Source organism: Ambystoma mexicanum, chromosome 1q, assembly GCF_040938575.1.
Source record: "Ambystoma mexicanum isolate Mex_15411 chromosome 1q, UKY_AmexF1_1, whole genome shotgun sequence".
Lineage (NCBI taxonomy): Eukaryota > Metazoa > Chordata > Amphibia > Caudata > Ambystomatidae > Ambystoma > Ambystoma mexicanum.
In genome coordinates this window covers 1,226,492,782-1,226,515,107 of record NC_090922.1, presented here as the reverse complement: position 1 = coordinate 1,226,515,107, position 22,326 = coordinate 1,226,492,782, and the positions used below count along the sequence as shown (strand labels likewise).

Sequence of the window (22,326 nt, the reverse complement as noted above, 5' to 3'; positions counted from 1 at the left end):
GTTCTTACGGGAGAACGATGGTTCCCAGGAAAAATTGCTTCTATTTGGTGGCACATTAAATCTCCTAGGAGAAGATGGATTGCGTTTAGACGTTATTAGCTGTGCAAAATCACAACATTCAAACCCCATAGGAAGCAGCAAATGAGCCATTTCTAACAAGGAGGCGTTAACACCTTATGAACTGAGGTGAAGGATCACCTGATCAGTTACATGCTCCTTTGGAAATTCAACTATCAAGATGTCATCAGATTGAAGGAAATGCAGCAACAGAATATTGTGATAGAGATTTAGGGCATTATTTCGATTTGGGATGAAACCATCACTCGCCGGAAACAAATGCTCAAGGGTTACCTTGCATAGGTTGGAATTGTGAGCCTTACTCTGAATTCCTCTATCCAGATGTCTACAGATATTGGAGGATTGAGGCCCCCTTAGCCAACCCTCATTCACCCTTTGTTCGGTCTGTCTGCGACCCATTGAGTGGCCTTCGACATCTTTCGTCATCATCTTTGGCAAGGGGCCATTTTTGTTTAAAATATCCATATGCCCCTCGCCCATTGTTCGAAAGGGAGAATCGCCATCAGATGAACTTTGAGAGGTCCTCTCATTAAGTGCCATAATAGTGCCATGGTTGGTGAAATTAGGCACATATCAATGGTCGCTGATGCAAGTTTTACAAATCAAGGAGCAAAGGACAATTGTGTTTTGGCGGTAAAGTAGAATCTGGTGTAGTGGTCATCTTATTTGACGGCATCTCCTCTGCTTCTAATGAATATGTTCAGCAGTTTAAACACTCCTCATCGATATCCTCTATATGAACTCTGTTATTGAACTCTCTCTTTGTGTTTTTACTGAGCTGGTTCCTGGCAATTAGGAGGAGGGCTACAAATTGGAGGGCTCTGAGACTTCAAAAAGGAGGTTTACTTTGTTAAGGATTCTAATCGGGCGTCACACACCAGACCAAGACTCTTGCCCGTAGCCCATGATGTAGCGCTCAATTAGATTACTTTTTCTTTATTTCCTAGAATTCAGATTGAGCTGGCACCTAAACCGTCTCACACCCCCTTTTACAAATACCCTGGGTCACAATGGACCATGAACCAGGCCGGTGGGTGGTAATGCAATATTTATTTATTTTAAATTCAAAGAAAAACACACAATTTTAATATTGGGAGGCAATCGCCAATGGGGTGATAATTACAATGTAAACTGATGAAATACACTTGGTTGACCTTCTACTACAACACATCCAAAGCACAGATGAATAGGAGCATTTTTACTGTTTGGGTAGATAGCACCTGAGTTAAGATTTCCCCCTGCGATGCTCCCTCAAACCCCCATTTATCGAATTTTGAGTGGATAGAACAGAGCAGCAAGGAGTCAGAGATACTAGGCAGCAAAATCCGACCTCCCCTCAAGAAATGGGAAGCAAAATCGGGTTTGAAAATCTTTGCAATTGCATAAATGACACTGGGAATTGCTAAATAATTAATTTATATGTGCAGTTACATAAATGGGGTAAATATGATTTCTAACAGTATCAGCGATGTAAAAACACTAGCAACTATAAGGCCTGGTATGAACAAAGGGCATACAGTTCAGAAATCTACTTGAAAGTAAGAACACAGTGCAGCCAAAATTACACGTTGGAAAGTTGCATTTTCTGCTTTTTACAGTTTTAAATATCAACACGGTTTTGGAAAAAACGTGTGAAATTGACAGAATCGGAATGCGGTTTTTAGGCTGGGTGATAGATGCACATAATAGGGATAATACAGAAGTGAAAGAGTGACTCTAGCTGAATAACTGGACGAGATTTTCAATGTGAAAGAGATTCGGTTTTGGGAAAATAAAAGCAGTTAACAGAGAAAATCGGTTTGGAAAGAAAGGACAAGTTTGACTTAAACTAGATTATCAAGGAGATAGCGCTGCCCATGAAACAGGTTAAGCGGCGGTCTTAACCCCCTTCACGCCGTGCCGTGTGTCTCGTTATGTGGAAATTAATGAATTTACTCCAAATATAACTAAGGACTTTACAAATGACAGAAATCAGTGGAAGAATTGCGCTAACACTAGAAAATCAAGGACAGGATGCACAGAGAATTCATACCATCTTAAACAAATTGTCAGAGTATGGATGGGATTACTTAGAGGGTGTAACCAAGACAAGGTATCAAAATAGGGTAGGCTATGTGTTGTTATGGGATGGGGAGATACTCACAATTAGCACTGGAGTTTGGAATTTGGGACAGCCAACAAGGTTTCTGGACTCAAGGCAATATCTGGTCACTGCGGGGCTCTCCTAGCAGAAAACAGATGGGCCTGTCTGGTCACGGCACAGCCCATACAAAACTGCAATTATCTGTGGATAAGTGCACCCCCTCCATTCATTTATGAGACAATTCATGCGTAGAAACACTGACAAACATCATTTCCAAAAGGATAGCCCTACTCAAAGGGCATATATTGTAGACAAATCACAGTGTATATGTTTGAAGTTCATTTATTGCATTTATTACTCAAAATTAATTGTAAAGCATCCATTTGTAGAAAAAACCACATATAACACATTGACATTTCATATATTAAAAACCAATTTTCAAGATACACATATCACGTCTAGAAAAACACATATATCAAAACCAGTGATCACATCTCACCCATCCTTACTCACATCCACATTCAAACAAATTATCAGGGTATGGATGGGATTACTTAGAGGGTGTAACCAAGACAATGTATCAAGATAGGGTATTCTATGTGTTGTTATGGGATGGGGAGATACCCACAATCGGCGCTGGAGTTTGGAATTTGGGACAGCCAACCAGGTTTCTGGACTCAAGGCAATATCTGGTCACTAGTCACTATGGTGCTCTCCTAGTAGAAAACAGCTGGGCCTGTCTGGTCACGGCACAGCGGCATGCAGGTATTAGGGCAAAAAGCTGGTCTGGTCACAGGATACTCTCAGAAAAGGGTACCACGGCTTTTCCCCCTTATCCCCGTGTTAGTGGGATTTCAGTGGGGTTTCTTTTTCTGGATCAATGGCCCTACCTGGATAGGGTTAGCTATGCTTTGGCCTGGCAGTGGAATCAGGAATCTGGAGTCTGGCAGAATGCATATGGAATATCTGGATACTCAGGAACTGGAAAATTCAGAAGAGTGTCTCCTTTGTCTCTGTGAGCGCCCCCTTTTTATAAGGCAGATGACATCACAGGATTATACGGTGGGGCATGCTTATGCTGGGCATGCCTCTAACAACTGGATTGGTCAGGGCTGATTGTTACCGCCTTGCTGTCAGCCGGTTGGGTTTCAAGGGCATGACATCAGATTCATGATGGGTGCTTTACAATGCATAGGATCATCCCACAGTTGCTTTTGCTAAAACTAGTTATGGCACAAACATGCACTTTTTACAGTTGTGGCACTTTTGAAACTTAAATAGGCAGATTACATATTTCACACAGAGCAAGGCAGTCCAACTCGCACGTTTGTAAGAGTTTGTTTCGTCAATCTAATACATTTTCGTCATTTTCAGTGACAAATATTTTGTCTAAAATTCTATAACTTTATACATGTGTACATATTATCATAAGGCATGTTAGTATTGAATTTCAAAGTGGCACTATATACACTTTCCTCAGAATATTACATTTTCTGCCATGTCCATCCCCAATATGCTAGTGAAGGCTCCCACGTCTTAATTTAAAGCCACAAAAAGAGCATTTACACTCTGAAACTTTTGCATTACTGCGTTGTCCAATAGCAGAAATAACAGTCTTAAAGTTTATTAATTAAAATAGTCCTTTGAGCCAGATGGCCAGCATTGTGTCCCAAATAAAGGCATAGCTTAAAGGCTGTTCTGGAGCTGGCTTTCAAGCCCCCCCAGTTGAAATTGTGCAGAGGTGCTATTTGCAATTTCACACCTAAGTGTCCTGGAACTCTATTGTAACAGGCTGAAGCCCAGACACAAAATCTGACAAGCGTGTTACATTCTCCCCCCTTAGTCCATTGAGAGTTTCCAAGGGGCTGCCCCTTTGGTGGGACAGTAAATTCTGTTCCCAGAAAGCAAATGTCCTTTGAAGCCAAAGGCCTAAAAACCTGTTTTGCTGGTTCCCCAGTACAGCAAATGCATTTGATTATTATTTTTTTTTCCCTGAGCCAAAAGCAAGGCTATTGGAATAAAACATTATATTAGATTTCAAACAAAATTACATTTCTAGGCAAGGACAGGGTCCTATTCAACATTACACTTTTAAAACAGAAATTTTTCTTTTTTGCAAAAGCAACCCTTTTTACACGTGGTGAATTCTGCTGGGATGTCACTTTCAAATGCGGGCTTGTTACATTTATTTTCTGGATCTTTCCGAAGCCCCATTCATGTTTCCAATGCACAACCACCTGTCAAAATAAAGATCCCTTGAAACTGACATATGCACAGAGATATAGGGTTTCTTTGAAAGAGTTTATCTGGGATAGCTGGGAGTAAAGTTGTTTGTGATTTCACAGATTTTTGCCTGACACAGCCTGTCATTCAGTGAGAAATGCTATCTTTAGCTGGGGCACAACTTGAATATGGCTGGGCATAGCTGGGTCTTACTGGATATTGTTGACCAGATGAAAAAGAGCATCAGGGCGGCATCATTTTAAATATAAAATATTTCCTTTTTCATTGGGAAATTCTGAGCTGGCAGCAAAGCAGAGCTGCTTTTCAATTATCTTCTTTGGTGCGCATAAGGAAACACACCGGCAGCCTTTCTCTGTGTGTTTCCTGTTTCATCTTGCCCCATAGGTGCTTGGCAAAGACAGCACAGCCATTATTTTGGTGACTGCAAAACACAGTTTTTAAGGCAATGTGATAGTGCTCAACAGTGCCAGGGCAGCCATATTGCTGGTAACTTCTGAAGTGCAGATTGGTGATGGAGGGGAATTCTGCTGGGTGGGTAATGTACCCCACATCTTCAATTTTTGTTTCTGAGGCTTGGTTTCAATTGTCTTTCTCGCAAGTTTCCTCTTCTTCCTTTGTTGAAAGATTGGAAACTGTGATGGGTCAGCATTAGCTGACCAGCAAGAAGTTGTTTCCGATATTGTGCCAGTTGATTGATGTTTCACACTAGCAGCTTCTTTAGACACTAGGTCAAGTTTGGTCAAAGCTGGGAGCCCACTACTCTGTTTCAGAGCTACCTCTCCCAAGCAGACAATGAGATCCTCTTCAATATTATCCACAACAGTGGCTGTTCGGCTCTTTTGTCAATATGTAAGCTATTTCCATAAGTTAGTTTATCAGAAGAATTATCCTCTGCGTTACACTCAGAAACTGAACCTTGGTTAGAAGGTAGACGTCTCTTTTTGTTTTGGAACTGTGGTTTCAATTGCAGCAGGTCCAAAACTGCACTCAAAAGGTATTTCTTGTCTGCTCGCTCAAGATTCAGCACATCCTGCATTTTATATTGAATCGTCTTTGAGCATTCCACCTCTTGGTCTACTTGGGATTGTAGTCAAGTGATAAAGGATTCAATGTAAACATTTTTGAGTGGATCAGCGCCAGTAATGTTGCTTGATCCTTCACATTCTCGTTGATCGTCTCATAAAGTTTAAAAAAATGATTCAATGAGACTGCGATTCTGGCCATCATCTTAAGTGCAGGTCAGATGCGGAGGAGTCTGCTTCCGATTTTAAATCTACTGGCTGGTTAGGTAAAAAAGCTGAATTTTCTCTGGGGATCTTGATAAATTGATCCAAAGGGCTGTTATTCAATAGACCAGAGCCCCCTTCTCCATTGAAAAAGAAATAAGACGTTGTGGGTCGATAGTAGGATTTGATGCATCTATTGAGCCATCGTCCTCTGGAGTCTATTTCAGCAGCATAATGAGATGCCATTCACTGAAGCGATGCAGGGGTTGGAGTGTTTATAACTCTTTCATTCAGTGGTTCAATGCCTGTAGAAAATAAGTGCGGACGCTGTGATTGAGTAGTATCTGGGCTGTTAAGATCCATCAAGGTTGAGGTAGAATCCAACACATCACGTTGGGAGACTGTTTCAACGGCCACTGACAAAACTTTTCCCAATGACAGGGGATCATTTGGGTTATCCTTTACACCTTCCGTAGTGTTCTCTCTCACCCGTCTATGTACATGTAACGTCCACCGAGTTCAAACAGTCTCTCGATACAGCTGCCGACCCTTGCTCTAATTTCATATTTGGTGGTGACATACTCTGATTCGATGTTTGTAACCTTCAAGGAAGACACAAGTTCACTCTGCAGGATCTCCGCGTTTGTCAGATTAAGTTGAAGACATGGATCCTCAGAATTAGCATTGGTTGTAGTAATAGTTTGCTTGATCAGAGGGCAGGGGTGTATCCAGAGATATCGATCTCTATGCTATTTAACTTTTTGCTTTCAAAGCATTACTAAGACCGCTGCATTCAATCCCAACAGTTGAGTCCTGCAGCCAATTCTTAGCATCTTTCATCAGTCTTTTCAAAGATTGATGGGAACTCCCATCTGGTAGTAAATAATGTGGGGACAACTGTTTTGGAAATTTGTTGAATTTTGTCAGGTTTTCACTCACCTACATTTTCATTTGCAGTTTCAAGATGGGCAAACCCAAAACCTACCTAATAAAATTGTCCAATCTGTCGCTTAGAAGATTTACACTGCAATTAAGACTCAATATATTGGGAACTAAAGAATATACGAACAAGTGGAATAGGGCTGCCCATGAAGTCGAAGATATAATGTGTAGACACTGCAATACAGAAGTGGAAACAATTCGACATTTATTGACTGCATGCACTGTACTGAAACCTCTATACATCAAAGTATATGGAGGACGTGGTACATCCATAGAGAGCATAAGCAGGGACCAATTTTGGTCGGACCTGATAGGGGCAGAATCAGTAGTACATAACGCTGCTGCCTACTATATATGGCAAATGGCGATTGATCAGATATGAATCGACAATCTATAAAAGAAGTCACCATATTGCTAATGGAGGCAGCGAACATAGAATCGTTATTTTATTTGACATATAATGGTGTTTTTTAATTACTTGTTTTAATTAATCTTTTTTTTCTCCACATGTAGCAGGTAACGCTATTTTAATTTGTGTTTATGTGCAAAAGTTTGTTCTTGATTGAATATAAACTAAATGCATAAATAAATAAAAATGTGCAGTCTCGTGCGAGGCATCATGAAAAAGCACCTTCAATCCAACGAGGAAGACATGGGTGCCTGCACCTTGGGATCACTGTTCGTATAGTCCCAATCCTCCCTGTCCTCCCAGTCAACACTGGCAACACTCCCCACACTCCGGAGATGTTGCAATGTAAGCCTTCACAGCCCCACAGGACACAAGAACACTCTACCTGCACTCTGCCTCACTCCGGTTAGGCACAGAGTATTTCAAGCTGGGAACCTCCTTCCAGCAATGAAAACAATGAACAGACATGCGGCTCCAACCTCAGGAAAGGCTACAATGTTGCAGTTTATGAGTCTGTTCACACTCCTGAAGAACTGCTCACATCACTGGACTCCAATTCCCCAGCTGTCCTCATCCTTCTTGAGCTCTCATCTGCATTTGACACAGTTAACCCCTCCATCCTCATATAAAGGCTCCATGATGGACTTGGTATCTCAGAACGGGCACTGGTATGGCTGTCCTCTTTTCTCACTAACCGCTTTTCCCAAGTCATCTTGGGCCCCTTCTCCTCCCCTACTTCCATCTCCTCCTGTGGTGTCCCCCAGGGTCTATACTCTCTCCCTGGCTCTTCCTTGGCCTCCTTGCACTTCTCATCTCCACCTTCTCCTCCTCCAACTTCCAGTGTTACACAGGCGACACAGAGCTCCTTTTCAGACTCCCTGCTGACCCTCTGTCACCCTCCATCAACTATGACTGCCTATCTGCCATCCAGTCTTGGTGCACCTCTAATGATCTCTGCCTCCACGCCTGCAAAACTCAGATCCTTCCCATTGGGACCCCTGCTCCCTCCTTCTTTCCCTCACTCTGGCCCTCCTCTTTGGGCCCCCCCCACAGCTTCAACTGAAGACAGAAACCTTGGAGTAATCTTCGACTCCTCTCTCTCCTTCCTCCCTCACACTCTGGACATTGCCAAGAAGTCCAACTATCAGCTCTTCCTTCTCAGAGGAATTCTACCTTTTGTCACTTTCCCTCAGAGGCTCAATGTTACTCAATCCCTGGTTCTCTCAAGACTTGACTACTTTAACAGCCTCCTCCTGATGCTGCCTTCTTCCACTCTTTGACCCCTTCAACTGTTCCAGAATAGGGCAGTGAGACTTATTCTTGGGCTTAAGCCCAGGGACCGCATCTCTCCTGCACTAAAAAGTCTTCACTGGCTCCCGGTTGCTGCACGGATGAAATTCAAATCCCTCTGCATCATCCACAAGGCTGTCTGGGCCAGGGAACCACACTATCTTCAACTCTATCTCTTTAAATATTCTCCCTCTAGACCACTTCACGCCTCTGGCACCAACTCCTTGTGTCTAAAGCGTTTTGCTCAACAGAGGGGGTTGCTCTCTTTCTTCTGCAGGCTCCCTCCTTTGGAATCGCCTCCCCCTCTCCCTGCATCTTGGGCAGGATCTTCTCAAATTCCAGAAGCTCCTTAAACCTTTCCTCTTTTCCTCCTCCTTCCCTCCTCTACTAATCTCACAGGTGCTGTATTGGTGTCCTTGGCACTTATGCATCATCAGGGGATTGACCTCCCACACCAATGTTCCCCAGCTCCTGTCTTCCACAGCACTTTGCATCTGCACACTCTCTCTCCTGGAGACTCATACTTATACCTGCCGTGGCCCAGGCCGTGTTGCACTCGGAGTTCATTCCTAGCACTTCGTCCGTGTCTCACCCTCGAGCTTGGTGTCCCCAGCACGTATCCCCACTTCCTTCTTTTGTTTTTGCACTGGCACGTTCTGAATACTCATAAGGCATAGTAGATTCATCCCTCCCCTTCTTTCCCCCTCTGCTCTTAATATTCTTTTGTAATTGTATTTCCCACCCTCCCTGCCCTGTGGGCGCTTTGAAACAGTATATTCTTATTGTATAAGCACCCAACAAGCAAACAATAAATAAATATTAGTCACCGGATGAGGGAGTGTGGTGAGGCTTCGGGCTGAGGTGCAACGCCAAACACGTGAGCAAGTGTACAGAGTTGAGTGCTGGTGATTGAGTTAAACTCAAACTTCACAGCAAGGGGAGGAATGTGAATCCAGATTTTCAGGCCAAAGAATGGTTGAGAAAGATTATGGGTGCACTGTCCGTCTGGCAGGTGGGGACATCTGGAACAAGAGGATAGTTGCAAAAGTCAATTAATTCATCCTGTTTTGATGCTGTTCCTTCCGACCCTGTTTTGATGCTGTTCTTTCTAACTGTTCATTTCTTTGTTGTTCACCAGTGATTTTAGCACAGATGTGCATTTTACCCCTGCCCTGATCTTCTCTTATGTTTCCCTGCTTCCCCTTCCTTGTCCTGTCTCTTCCTCCCTCCTTGTCCCTGCACCATCATGTTTTATCTGTTAAAGGAGAGGAGGTGTGTTATGTAGTGTATAGCTATTGAATCTGGTGCCCAAGCATCATAGAATGTTCTTGCTGGGTTCCACCTGGAATGTCATGGGTTGAAGGCTGGAAGGTGAGAGGGTTCCAAGGAAGTCAGTTGTAACCTGGCATCTGATGACCACAGTCACAACCTTCTACTCTTATATTCATAATAGAATAAACACACTTCTTAACTCCTGCAACGTGTGTGCCAGCTTGTTTCATCATGGCACTTAATGATCCACAGTTACTTGAAGTATTGGCTCTTTTCTAGAAAGCTATGTTCCTTCCAGTGATGGCTCTTTGGAATCAGGCCCACTCCCTGCTCTCACTTGAGTCATTGCTAATGGTAAAGGGGTTAGCTGACAGAAGAGGAGAAGGGCTGGCAGCGATGATGACCAGCTGAAGGATGACTCACTGAATACTTGTCATGGACTTTCAAATGGTTTCTAAAATGTTTACCTATATCAAAGGAGACTTTGCACTTGCCCTGCAAAATTAACATTTGTAATAATTGTTCTTTTTTCTTTAATAACGCGCTTAATACCAACAAGTGGTTTCTAAGCGCGGGATCGGATTCGAACCTGTGTTGCGCTTGCTTCCAAGACCAACGTGTTGCCCCTGAATGATTCAGGCAGTCAGTGAGGCCAGTAATACATTACTCTTTTGATCATGCTATCATTCAGGATATGTTAAGTATGCAGAGAAAGAGCAAGTTTGAGCATGATGGTGTGTGTGTGTGATGGTACAGTAGACGCGATTAAAAGAAAAAGGGCATTTTTGCAAATTTGAAGCTGGATCCTATATTCTGAGTTGTCTGAACATATTTCTGTTATTAGTATATTTTTAAAACATTGGGAAAGGTTAGTCCCCACAAGGCAGGTTTACACACATAGGGCCTCATTGCAAGTTTGATAGTATCTCAGTGGTACTACCACGAGATGCCACAAACGGTATTACCGTTACTGCCACTTGGTCCAGCGCTATTACCACCAGCAGTAATACCGCTGGATCACAAGTGGCGATTTGGTGGTGTCAGTCCCCATTTCATGGGGTTTTTGGTGGTAGTTTGGCGCTGCGGTAAAAATGAAGGTAACAGAATTACCTCCAAATTTCTCCTACACTGGCAAACTCGTAATGAGGCCTATAGTCCCCACAAGGTAGGTAAAACGTGTATGTTTGTGTGTGCTTTAGTTGTAAAAATCTTTATTAAGCATGCAAACTTATCACTCGAAGAAACAGTTTCAAGGCGCTAACAGACCCATAAATACATACAATTACTACACGGACAAGTACAAAAACAAATAATTGTACAAATATTTATAAATAAATGTGTGTGTATATGCAGTCCTACACACAAGATACTAGGTAAGATTTTGAATTTGGTGTATTCAATTCTATATTTGTAATTATTTTTTGCAGTTGTAGGTAAATGTTTTTGTGTGAATGTTTTACAACTAAGGTTCAAACTTCGTTTCACCTTATAGTTCATGCAAATTAAAAGATGCTATTTTACCTTTGAACTTAAATTTCCTCTTCTGACCAAGTGGCAATAATATCAGAGCTCCTTGCTGTGATACAGCTCTGTTGGTACCACTGATCAAAGCCTATCCCTGTAGCTGTGTGGCTGGAAGCAGGAGGCAACTACCTCCGTGTCCATCGTTTCCTATTATTTGTTGGGAGTCCTTTTACTCTCTAGTTTATTTTTATGTTGGGACTATTTGCCTGTTTTATGGCAATAAGTATTTGGTATGTCGCTTATTTGTAGGGATGCCTTCAACTATAGCTTTCACAGAAGGGCTTGTGTTAAGCTTGCTAAATGTATAGATTGTGGTTTTTAACAGAGTCGGGAGTCGAGGCATATTTAAATCTAAAACAGAAGAATTGCTCACAACAAAATCAGGACTGGTTTAGCTGTCACCTCCGTACCAGTGCAGGTGAAGAAACTGTTATGCCTTTTGGGAGTTTGCCTGCACATCAATGACATACAGATTTCTTGAGGTTTTCCTCAGAAAAATATTTATATGGGTTTTAATACTTCTTAACAGTGTTGAAAGATCCAACATTCCAGAGGGACTCTTCTGAACTGAAGAAGAAAAAGAACGATGAAACGGGCCCACATGAAATGTAAGTGTATGAGAAAGGCCATCTCCTGGGCCTAAGTATGTCTCCTGTGAAACTTCCGCTTTAACATTCGCATCAGCATGTTCACAAAGGCGGAAAAACGAAATGTAGCTCGGGTTTCCAAACCGTACCCAGTGATATCATTGCTGGGGGAAAAACCTCAACAGTGACTCGATATTTTTATAAGGCGCTATCCAACACATTTCCCCAATATTTTAGGACTGGAGTTTGCTTGATATGTGGGGAAAAGTGTTCAATGCGTTTTAATAAAAATCAAGTTAGCCTTGATGTTTTTTTACAGCGATTATTTCACATATCGGCCTTTCCAAACTATGTTTATGGCAATCGGCATAGGCTACAAGGGGCCAGAAAATTCATCTGCCCGCAAGGCATGGTGATTCAAATGATGTTTTATGCTATATTGAATGTCTGTTTAGTGATATACTGGCTGCCATTAAACTAATAGTTTGTGTCGTGCAGTGGTAGAAGTCTACGAAAAGAAGTTGTGGAACTATGTTCCCTGCTGGCCTGCACCCACTCCCCAGAAACCCCATCGCCACACACCCTTGCATGCACAATCCAACCCACCAAACAAACACACCTTTTGTTTAAGGGAATGTTCAGTGCAGTGCACTAAAGGGCAAGTTTAAACTTCTTCCTACACTTTTATTTTAAAACGAAACCATTCCATACAAGACCACAGCACAAGGTTCAGACGAACGCTTCAAACGAGGAACGGTTCTACCGTATTTGGAAAGGTTTCCATCACAGGTGGAAAGGCAGAATTGTTTGAGGCTACGTTTGACCTTTACCCAATTAGGGAGCACAATGGGAGAACAACAGCTGGCCCCATTATGTATTTCCTCTCTTGACAAGGGAGCTCTAAGATACCAACCAAATCTTGAACGCTGATCAACAAACAGAATCAGGCACCTTAAGAGACATCATTCTGCACAACCTGAGTAAAACAAAGAATACCAACATCAGCAATTACGAGATGTTTTCTTTACTGGCTCAGGATCCCTTTGGCCTCCACAGATGTCATAAATAATCAGATTCTTCATTGAAAAATAGCTGGTAAAATTTGAAATGGATTAAGAGAAAGAACGACTAATTATGAAACCTTTCCTCAACTCCTTGCCTTCCAGTCACTTGTTCAGCAGCTGCATAAACCAATGTTGGAACTAGCCATCCAAACCACCACTGAGGTGTGGAGGCCCCAACAACGGAGACAAACGAACCCAGATCCACCAATAAAATGACCAGGACAGATGGCAAGTAAAAAGGAGTCGGGCCGTGCTACCAGACCTCTGATCCCTCCGGACGTTACCCGTAAAGTTGATCAGCACACAATCCTTTCTGCAAGCCACCTATCCTAGGGGAAACGAAGAAATCAAAACCTATTGCAGCTGAGCTACTTATGGTCAAGTTTTATGCCTGCAGGTAATACGGCCATATAGCTCCTTGATATATGCCCATTACCCCTACACAACCCAACAACACAAGCTATTGTGTTCTGAAGGAAACAGAAGGGTCCAACCAAGATTCGTGCCTCAATCTGGAATAGAACTTTGAAATATTTTAAGGAACTGAGATACTAGCCCAAGAGGGTCCAAGCAGAAGCTATTACTCCAGATCAAGAAAGAGGGACAAGAAGTGATGACCCTCCTGGTTCCTGGAAGTTGGCAAACACAGTCCGTTGCAAGTCACAGAACAGGTGAATTGGCATATACTGGTCTCCCTCAACTGCCCAGACAGGGCTAGAGATGCACATGCTAATGCCTGACGATAATTCACTGTTAACAGTAAACCATGCAAGACCGCATTGACTGCCCTCCCAGGACTGCTAGGAGAGCTAATTCTGGGGAAAGACCTACCTAACTTTGACACCTGGTTTAGAGAATAATTAGTAGAATAGTCTACAAACTGGAGTAAAGATTTGGTTAGTTGGCTGGGACCTCATACATGGGTTAGGGAATGGCAATAGGATTTTATCAACATTAAAGGACATGAGCCTCCTTGAAAAATCTGCCATCCATACTTTATCTACTCAGAAAGGCAATTGTTGGAAGCGGGTGGGGAAGATAAGTGATGAAGTCCCCTACCTTATGTTGGGGACATCTACTTGGGTGAAGAAGGGGGCTCTGAATGATGGACACAGAGGTTGTATGGGGAGGATATCCTAGTAATCCCCCTTAGTCCCAACCATTGGCCAGGGAACAGACACATGCACAACCAAAATTCTACTTTCACATTAAACAAGAGGGCTTGGGAGGGAAAAAAGACTACACACCAGGGGTACCCGGGAGTTAGTAGCAGTCAGACATTGGGTGTTAAGCTCCCCCTCACTGAATGATTGTGAGCACATTAAGCTGAAAGATGCTGCTACTGCTTGTGACAAAGTCAGTACCCTTGCCTTGTCAAAAGGGTATGCAAACCGATGTCATTCTGGAGTGGGACGCCTTCCAGGGCGGAATCCAGAGCCAGTCCTGCCCCAGAGGGGGACAGTGACAGTTGGGAATGCAGCAATTTCTGTCTCCTTCCCATGTCTCCGCTTAAGTTCATTACCCATTTCCATCACGCCATGCCAATGACTCCAAATGCTGGCTAGTTTCCCCTTTCATTCTAGAGAAACAGATCCAGTAGAAGAGCATTCACAAGAAAGAGAACCCTCAGCGCCCCACACAAAGTCTTCTGAACACTCTGGTCAGGAGATGGCTGACAGAAAGAGAGACAGAGACCCGGCTTCCCTATCAGAAATTCTAGGCGAGCAGTACAGACAGCACCACAGGAGGGGATGCAACAGATTTACAAGCCAGAACTCCTAAATGGTGGTTACCGAAGCCACACTCGCCTGATAAGGAGACTCGGGAAGCTCCCCTAGACCATCTGGGTCATACAATAAACTCCCAACCAAGGACTGGCCTTACCTTTGGGACGGACATAATAGACCCCCAACACATGAACTGTGAGGAATCCCTATAAAACTTAAGGAAAAATAATGAATGGAAGAAAATGCCGAATACGGCAGTGGAAAAATAACGTAATCCCCAAAATCTTTATCAAGGGGAGCAGGGGCTGTGCGGTTGTTCCCCGCTCCCCTTGATCAACATTCCAGGACTTCAGGGGTTGCGGGCGTGTCCCCCACTTCCATAAAAAGGAAAGTGGGGACAGGCAAAGTAAAAAAAAAAGAAGAATGAAAAGACCCTGCAGCGCCAGTTCCCATCCAAGTGTGTCAGGGGAACCGCTGTCTCAGAGGGATGGCAGAGGCGCTGGCACACTTCCATGTGTGCTGCCAGAACGTAAGCAAGGGGGTTGGTGGGAGCGGGTTGCAAGAAATGTCCTGGGGAGACAAAACCGAAAGTTATTTTTGGTAAAATAAGTTTCATTTTTTTCTCCCTCTGGGTTTAATCATGGACAACCGAACGGGGACACTGTACAACCGCTATTGGCAAGGACCAGCATAACAACCGGAGGATAAGGAGGGTGTTAAAAGCAGGCCAAGGAATCAGAAAGTTGTTGGTTGTTCCGGTGAGGTCAGAGGGAGTGTCTGAGAGGCACTACTCATTATCCCTTTTTTAGAAAGCAAACCAATAGCTATTGTAGGGTGAGTGTAGTAAGTCCCTGAGGGGTATTAGAAAATTAAGGCCTATAGCCTTTAGGTAATCCACTGTAGCATAAGTCATAACTGAGACAGGAGGGATCAATATTCTGTGTATACTTAGCTGGGGAATAGGGATGGCTGGGATAGGGTAGATTGGTGCTTTGTAGATGAGTGAGGGAATGGACCCAGGGCCCTGAAAAACCAAATAAGAACACTTGAGCCATCTGTGGCACATGGCAAACATAGCATGCAAACAAATGCTCACCAGGATACAAGAGCACTCCACTTCTACAGCGAAGGCAGGGAAAGCCACGTCTCTGCTCCAGGAGCCCAAGCGTACACACCAGCAATCCAGAGGGACACTAGAATTCCAAGCTGGTGGACCAGGCTTTTAGAGCCTTGCCCCGAGAACAAACAGTAAATCCTGTACACCTGAAACACAATCAAAATTACGAGCAGCCCAATCACAAACCAACCTAAATTCGCCTGCAAAGATGCAAAAATGTGTCAAAAGGACGGCCCAAGGGGTGGAAACACTGGGGTATATAAAACCATTGTGAGGAGATATTAGTGTAGGCATTTGGAGAAGTTTATTGTTGGAGTTTGAGCAAGTTGGTTAGAGATGCCTCTTGTGGAGTCATCACAGAATCCTAGCCTAAAGTCTCCTCCATGTTGCCAGGGAAACCCTGGGGGTGTTATTAGATTGGTAGATCACATGGGTGGAGAAGGCCACCAACTGAATGTGGTGACTCTGCCAGGCGAGCCGCAATATTTATCCTTTTCTGAGGCTGTGGGTCTCCTAATACCTGAGTATTTAATGTCATGTTACCACAGGAGGGCCTCCCTTGGCGGGCTTGCACAAGGTAAAAAGTATGAGATCCCTTTTTGTAAATATGAACATGCTGTACATAGGGAACAGGGAGATAATGCAACTACTTTTGGTAGTTTGGATAAACCTAAGAGAAAACCATTACTTCCTTTAAAACCTTCCCTTAAAAATATATCCTATAAACCACTCAGAGTGTATTAAATGATGTTAAAACAACTAGGGGGTGCGCTGATGGAAACACCAGCTGCGTAGTCCTCCCGCTTCAGGCCCATCCGAAGTGGAAATAACCCCTACTTAGTGGGGGGACCACCTCCAAAATACCTCACCCCCAGGTTGATTAGGTGAAGGTGCAGCTGTGGGTGAAAACTGAGGGCTCCACACGCCGAGACTGATGACCAAAGGGCGTGCCGAGCTCATAATGAAGGATCTGGCTTTGATCGGACTGGATAGTAAGGCAGGCTCCAAAGCTTGAGTCACCTGTGCTTTGGCGCGCGTTGAGCCGGTCATTGACGGTGTCTCCTGCGGACAGAAGGAGGAGGGGCGCGTCGGGAGTGGGAGCTCTGGCCCACCACCTCCTAAGGAGCGGGTGTAGTGAAGGCCGCATCCGCCCGAGGGAGGAGCAAGCCATGGGCTGCGGTGGAGGTTATTAGGCCCCCTCCTCCCCTCCCAACTGTTGTCGGGCGGCCAGCGCTTTCCAGTGTGCTGGTCTGCCTGAGGGAGGGGGCACCCACAGGGGGTCCTAACGCAGGAGCAGGTCCTATTCCAATGCATTGGAACAGGACGGAAACGTCAAAGAACAGCAGCAGAGGGAGACACAGAGCCTAGAGTGGTGCGCAGACCCCTCTGCCCCCCTCACAGCCTCAGTGTGGGATCGGGAGGCCTGCCAGTAGTGGTGGCAATTAGGAGGATACACCGGGGGGCACAGAAGGGGGTGAATAAGAGCAGGACATCATTCAAGGATGCCACCTCCCCCTATCTGCCCCAAGGGGGCCTTTAGTGCACAGGCCACAGGAGAAGCCCATAGTGCTGGCTGCCGGAAGGTAGTGCTGAGTGGGGAAGAAGATAGCCAGCAGGTCCAGGTGAGCCCCCACAGAGGCGCAGCGTACATGGGGACAACTGGAGAGAACACTGTCCCAGAGCTAGCTGCGAGGGTTGTCTTAAACCCCCAGAGAGGACAAGCAAACCGAAGGGGAGACAGTGGTTATCAGCAGCTGGTGCCTCGCCCAGGCGGTGAGGGAGACTTGCTTACCCCCTCAGGACAAAATCACAGAGAAAGGCAGAGGAGGTGAAGGAGGCGGAGTGTAGGGTACCCATTCAAGCCTAGGTCAGAAGGAAGGGATCGACGGAGTCCACACCACCCAGGAGGTACAGGCAAAGGCGAGGGTCTCTGGTCTTGCATTGGGGCGTGTGCCCGCCTCTAAGAAGACTTTCAGCTCGACCACAGCCAGCCGTGAAATACCCTCAACGCGGGGTCGGGAGGAAGTGGCCACCCCGAGGGAAGAGAACTGGACTGGAGAGTGGCCATCCCCCCCTTTAGACCCCTGCAGGGGCAGGTGTGAGGCCGATCAGACCAGGTCAGGGTGAGGGCCCCCAGGACTCTCCCTGGGGTTTGTGCCCGTCCTGTTGGGGGCCCATCAGCCGGGAACCCTAGCTTAAGGGGAGATCTGAGGACTGAGCCACAAACACCCCTGACCGCAGGAGAGGAGGGAAAGAGGGAGCGTCATGGCACTAGCGTCCCCTCGTCAAGTGAGCAGCCAGTGACCTCATCTAGAGCAAGTGCAAAGACGGTAAAGAAGGCAAGGGACAGAATTTTACCCATCTGGGTTAGAGGAACACAGTCCCAACAGCAATCGGGGTATCGCCCCAAGAGGAAGTAGACTGAGTGACGAGACCCCCCACACTCCCCTAGGATGCCGGGTAGGCCCATGGACTGCAGGGCGAAGTTAGAGCATTTTGAATATCAGCAGCCAGCAGAGGAAAATAAAAAACCCAGCACCACTATGTCGGAGGCAGGGAGCGACTCCATATCCACAAAGAAAGATATTGCCTCCCTCCTGGAGGAGATTAGAGGGATGAGGGCAGACATTGGCGGGAAAGTGGACAGAAGAAATGTAAGAATCAATAGCATTGACGAGAGACTACAGGTGGTGGTACATAATCAGGCGTCCCTCAACAACCTGGCAACCCAGATGGATATGAGGATTGCGGAACTGGAGAGGAGGGAGGGCGAGGTGGCACTAAAGATGGATGATTTTGAAAACAGGGAAAGAAGGAACAACCTGAGATTCTTTGGGATCCCGAAAAAAGATGGTGAAACGGAAGGGGGCCTGCAGAGAACCTTACATGAGCTGGTGAAAACCCTGTTTGGGGATGAAAATATGGATGAGCCCAAACTGGAAAGGGTCCATAGAGCGGCCGCAACAGGGAGTGGCCTGCACTCGGTACTTGCACGGTTTTCATAACTACCTGGACAAACACAAAATTCTGGAGAGGGCAAGGGGGACGAAATCCATGGCCCTAGACAATGCTCAAGTGGCAATATATCAAGACCTGTCGGCACTCAACTCACCCTGGTGAAGAGGCGATTGTGCGCTCCCCTCACGAAGTGTCTGACTGAGAATGGGGTGAGATACCACTAGGGGTTCCCCTTCTCTGTCATTTGAAGTAGTAGGCTACAACTACAAACTCATGACTAAGGAGGCTCACAAAAGAGCTGCTGGAAGGAGCCGGCCCGAAACAGGTCAGAGAAGATAAAGCACCTGGAGACAGGCAGTGGCGTGTAAAGGGCCCCAACAGACATAAAGTCCCAGGCTCCAGAAAATATAGAAGGCTGTGTTCACTCCAAGCAGGCCCCTCATGATTTAGGGTCGGGCGGGCAGTATGGTGAAGTGCTTACAAGGGGGAATGGGGGAGTTACTTTGAAAGAAGAATGAGACATACTGTGGGGGCTCGAAATGGGAGATTGAGCAAGATGGGCTGAGTGAAGATGTGGGGGTAATCCTCTGGTGATTCTAGCTCGTCAGGGCAGATGGTTTCAGACGGGGTTGGATGCCGAGGGAGGTGGGAGAGAGGGGGGCTAAGGGGGATGGGCAGGAGATGGGGTTCAAGTTGATACTTTTCTTAATCATGGGTGCAGAGTTGGGACCCAGTTTAAAGGGTTCCAAAGGTGTTCTGGTCTCAGGAGAGAGGGGAATAGAAGGGTAGGGCTGGTCAAGGTGATTTACGGATCGGCTGGTTCTACGGGAGTTTATGAGGTCCAAGCTCGGTTGGATGTGTCTACAAGAAACACATTGGAAAAAGGGAGGAAAACCTAGGCTACACTCCTGGGAGGTTGGTGACATGATCACGGCATCAGATGCAAAAAAGTAGTGGGGGGATTGGCACTATTGGTTTCGACCAAGCTGAGCTCTACAATGGAGGCAGCATTGACGGATCCCAACGGGAGGTATGTGTTTGCTAAGGGACTTCTGCAGGGGGTGAAGTTCACAATACGATCGAAATATGCCCCAAATGTGCAGCAATGCGAATTCTGGGAGAAAGTACGGGATAAAATAATCCAATTTACTGAAGGCCAACTGGTGGTGGGTGGGGATTTTAATATGGTGCTGGATCCTGAGAGGGATCGCAAGGGAACGGGCAGCAAACTAATGTGTAAACCCAACACGTTAGAATCGGAGCATTTTCAAGGGGTCCATGAGGTACTGGGATTGTACGACTCCCTACGTCCAGTTCCTGAGGGGGATCGACCTTTCACCTATTATTCCGCTGCCCACGACTCGTTTTCGCCAATAGACCTGATCCTAGTGGACAAAACTTTGAGGGATAAGGCGCAGAAGTCCCTAGTAACGCTTATTCCATGGTGAGACCACGATATCGTCACAATTTCACTTGAAACTGGGGCTCGAAAGGCAACACGGGGGAATTGGAGATGTAATGACTTCCTGCTTACGGATAAAATGGTACAACAGGAATTGCTAAGGGGGATCAAGGAATACTTTTTATTGAATGGCACGGGGAGGTGGGAATCCAATCTGCCTGGGACGGCTTCAAGGCGATCATAAGAGGAACATTGATCAGAATAGGCTCTGAGAAGAAGAGAGATAGGGAGGAGGAGGAGGATCAGCTCCCGCGGAAGATAGGGGGGATATGAACGGGAGGCACCCTGGGTCAATACATGTCATGATGCCCGCTCCCGGGGAGCCGGTTTAAGCCCTGCGTCCCCGAAAGCGGACATCCAGTCCCCAAGGAAGGAACCAGCAACCCCATATAAGGGCCCTTTGGACAGTGTCCTGGCGCCTATGGCACCAGGCTCATAAAAGACATCAGTCCTGGCGCCACAGGCGCCAGGCTCATTATGGAAGTGCTTGGGTGCACTTACCTGATGCAGACCATGCTGCAGGATCCCGGCCTCCTTGAGGCCTGAAAGGAACTACTTTACCTGTGGGACTAATTTACCATCTGGGCGTGGTCGGGGAAGGATACATACCTGGAACTTCTTCCAAGGCTATTTAAACCCCACCCGAACAGCCACACGTGCTTTGCGTTGTTCTGCATCTAGCAGCTGGACGCTCACCGTGTCTGCTCCTGCATCCTGACTTCTGCCACGCCTGCCAGCATCCTGGATCACCTGCAAAGGAAGAGAAGAAGAGAACAGAAGAAGGAAAAGTCCTTACCTGCTAAATCCGCATCCCGGAGACATCTCGCTGACAATCCTGAAAAGGAAGACTTTTATTTAAAAGCTCATCGCGTCGATCGCTGCAGCGCCGCATTCCACTCACCTTAACAGGGCGCCTCCATGTTCAGGAGCAATCATCCGGATTCGCAGTCACGCCCCAGAGCCTAGGGAGAAAAAGACCAGAACAAAAGGTGAGAGAGAGAAGGGAATAAGGAAAGCTAAATCTCCATGTTAAGACTTACCTGTTGATTCATTCCCTCTTCATTTCGGGTCTGTGCCGCATCCTGGCATTTCCGGAACCCGGCCCCTAAGGGGAAAAAGAGACATCAGCATTAATGAGCGAATGAAATGACATTACCAAAAAAACGCTCATTAAAGACTTACCTGATTTCTACAAAGATTTCACCTCTCATCTCGGGTCGGTGCCTGTTCCCCGGCATTCCGTACCCCGGCCCCTATGGGGAAAAAGACACTAGCATTAGTACATTAATGCATGGACACAAAGGGAACCTTCTATCAAAAAACTTACCTGGAAGCCAAGCAAGTTTGGTTCTCATCAATCCGAAAATCCAGTGAAGTAACTGGATACCAACGCGCCCCTGCATCAGAAGCAGGATGGAGAGCTCGTCCTTCCAGACCCTAAGGTGAGACGCTACGAGGAATCACAGAAGGGTTTCGAGGAGGGTGAGAGGGGAAAGTGGGAGGCTGATTGCATTACCCCGCAGACAGTTAATCCCCTATTTTCGCCTACAGAAGGATACTTCTGCGAGCCAGACAAGCCAGATTTGGGGGTCCGGTCCAGTCCGTCTTCCGAAACCTGCGCATCACCTTAGAAGAGGTCACAGCAGCGCGAACCAGGCCAGCGCCTCCGTGGGAGTCAGGTGAGCGTTACAATACATCTCGCACGCCAAGGCCAAAGAGCTTAGAAAATATAAGTCCTAACTGAAAGCCTTACTTAGGCAGGAAAGGGAGAGAAAACTCATGTTCTTGAAACAGAAGTACCATGAGAAGGGTGATCGGGCAGATAAGATATTGGCGTGGAGACTACGGAAGAGAAATAGCGAAGGACCATCGGGGTTATATTAACATAGGAGGGTAGAGACCTATGCGATACCCAGAGTATTGGGGATGAGTTTGCGGAATACTATAGAACCCTGTACTCTTCAGAATGGGAGGAGACCCAAATCAAAAAGTTTCTGAAGAAACCTCTGATCCCAGGACTCCCGAATGAGGCACCAGAAAGCCTAGATAGCCCCATATCTGCAGAGGAAGTGGTTAAGCCTATAGCGGGAATGAAAGCAGGATCTGCCCCGGGGGAGTGTGGATTTACCATAAGATTTAATAAACTATATACATCCTTGTTGGCTCCATGTCTAGCCTTGGTCATTGTGGCGATCCCGAAGGAAGGGAAGGATCAAACCAAGTGCTCCTCCTACAGGCCAATTTTCCTCCTCAATGGTGATGTGAAAATTCTAGCAAAGGTCCTGGGCACAAGACTAGAAGGGAGTATGCCGTTCTTGGTACACAGGGATCAGGTGGTTTTCA

At 45.9% G+C, this 22,326-nt stretch overlaps 1 protein-coding gene across 3 annotated transcripts in view; it reads left to right on the top strand.

Annotated features, from left to right (window-relative positions):
- The window catches only part of UBE2U (ubiquitin conjugating enzyme E2 U), a 727,435-nt gene that overhangs the window by 680,502 nt on the left and 24,607 nt on the right, over nt 1–22,326 (top strand). For all 3 annotated transcript variants that reach the window (XM_069641994.1, XM_069641992.1, XM_069641995.1), the window contains one exon: nt 11,598–11,676. In XM_069641994.1, the coding sequence (XP_069498095.1) occupies nt 11,598–11,676 (79 nt within the window). The remainder of the gene's footprint in view (nt 1–11,597; nt 11,677–22,326) is intronic.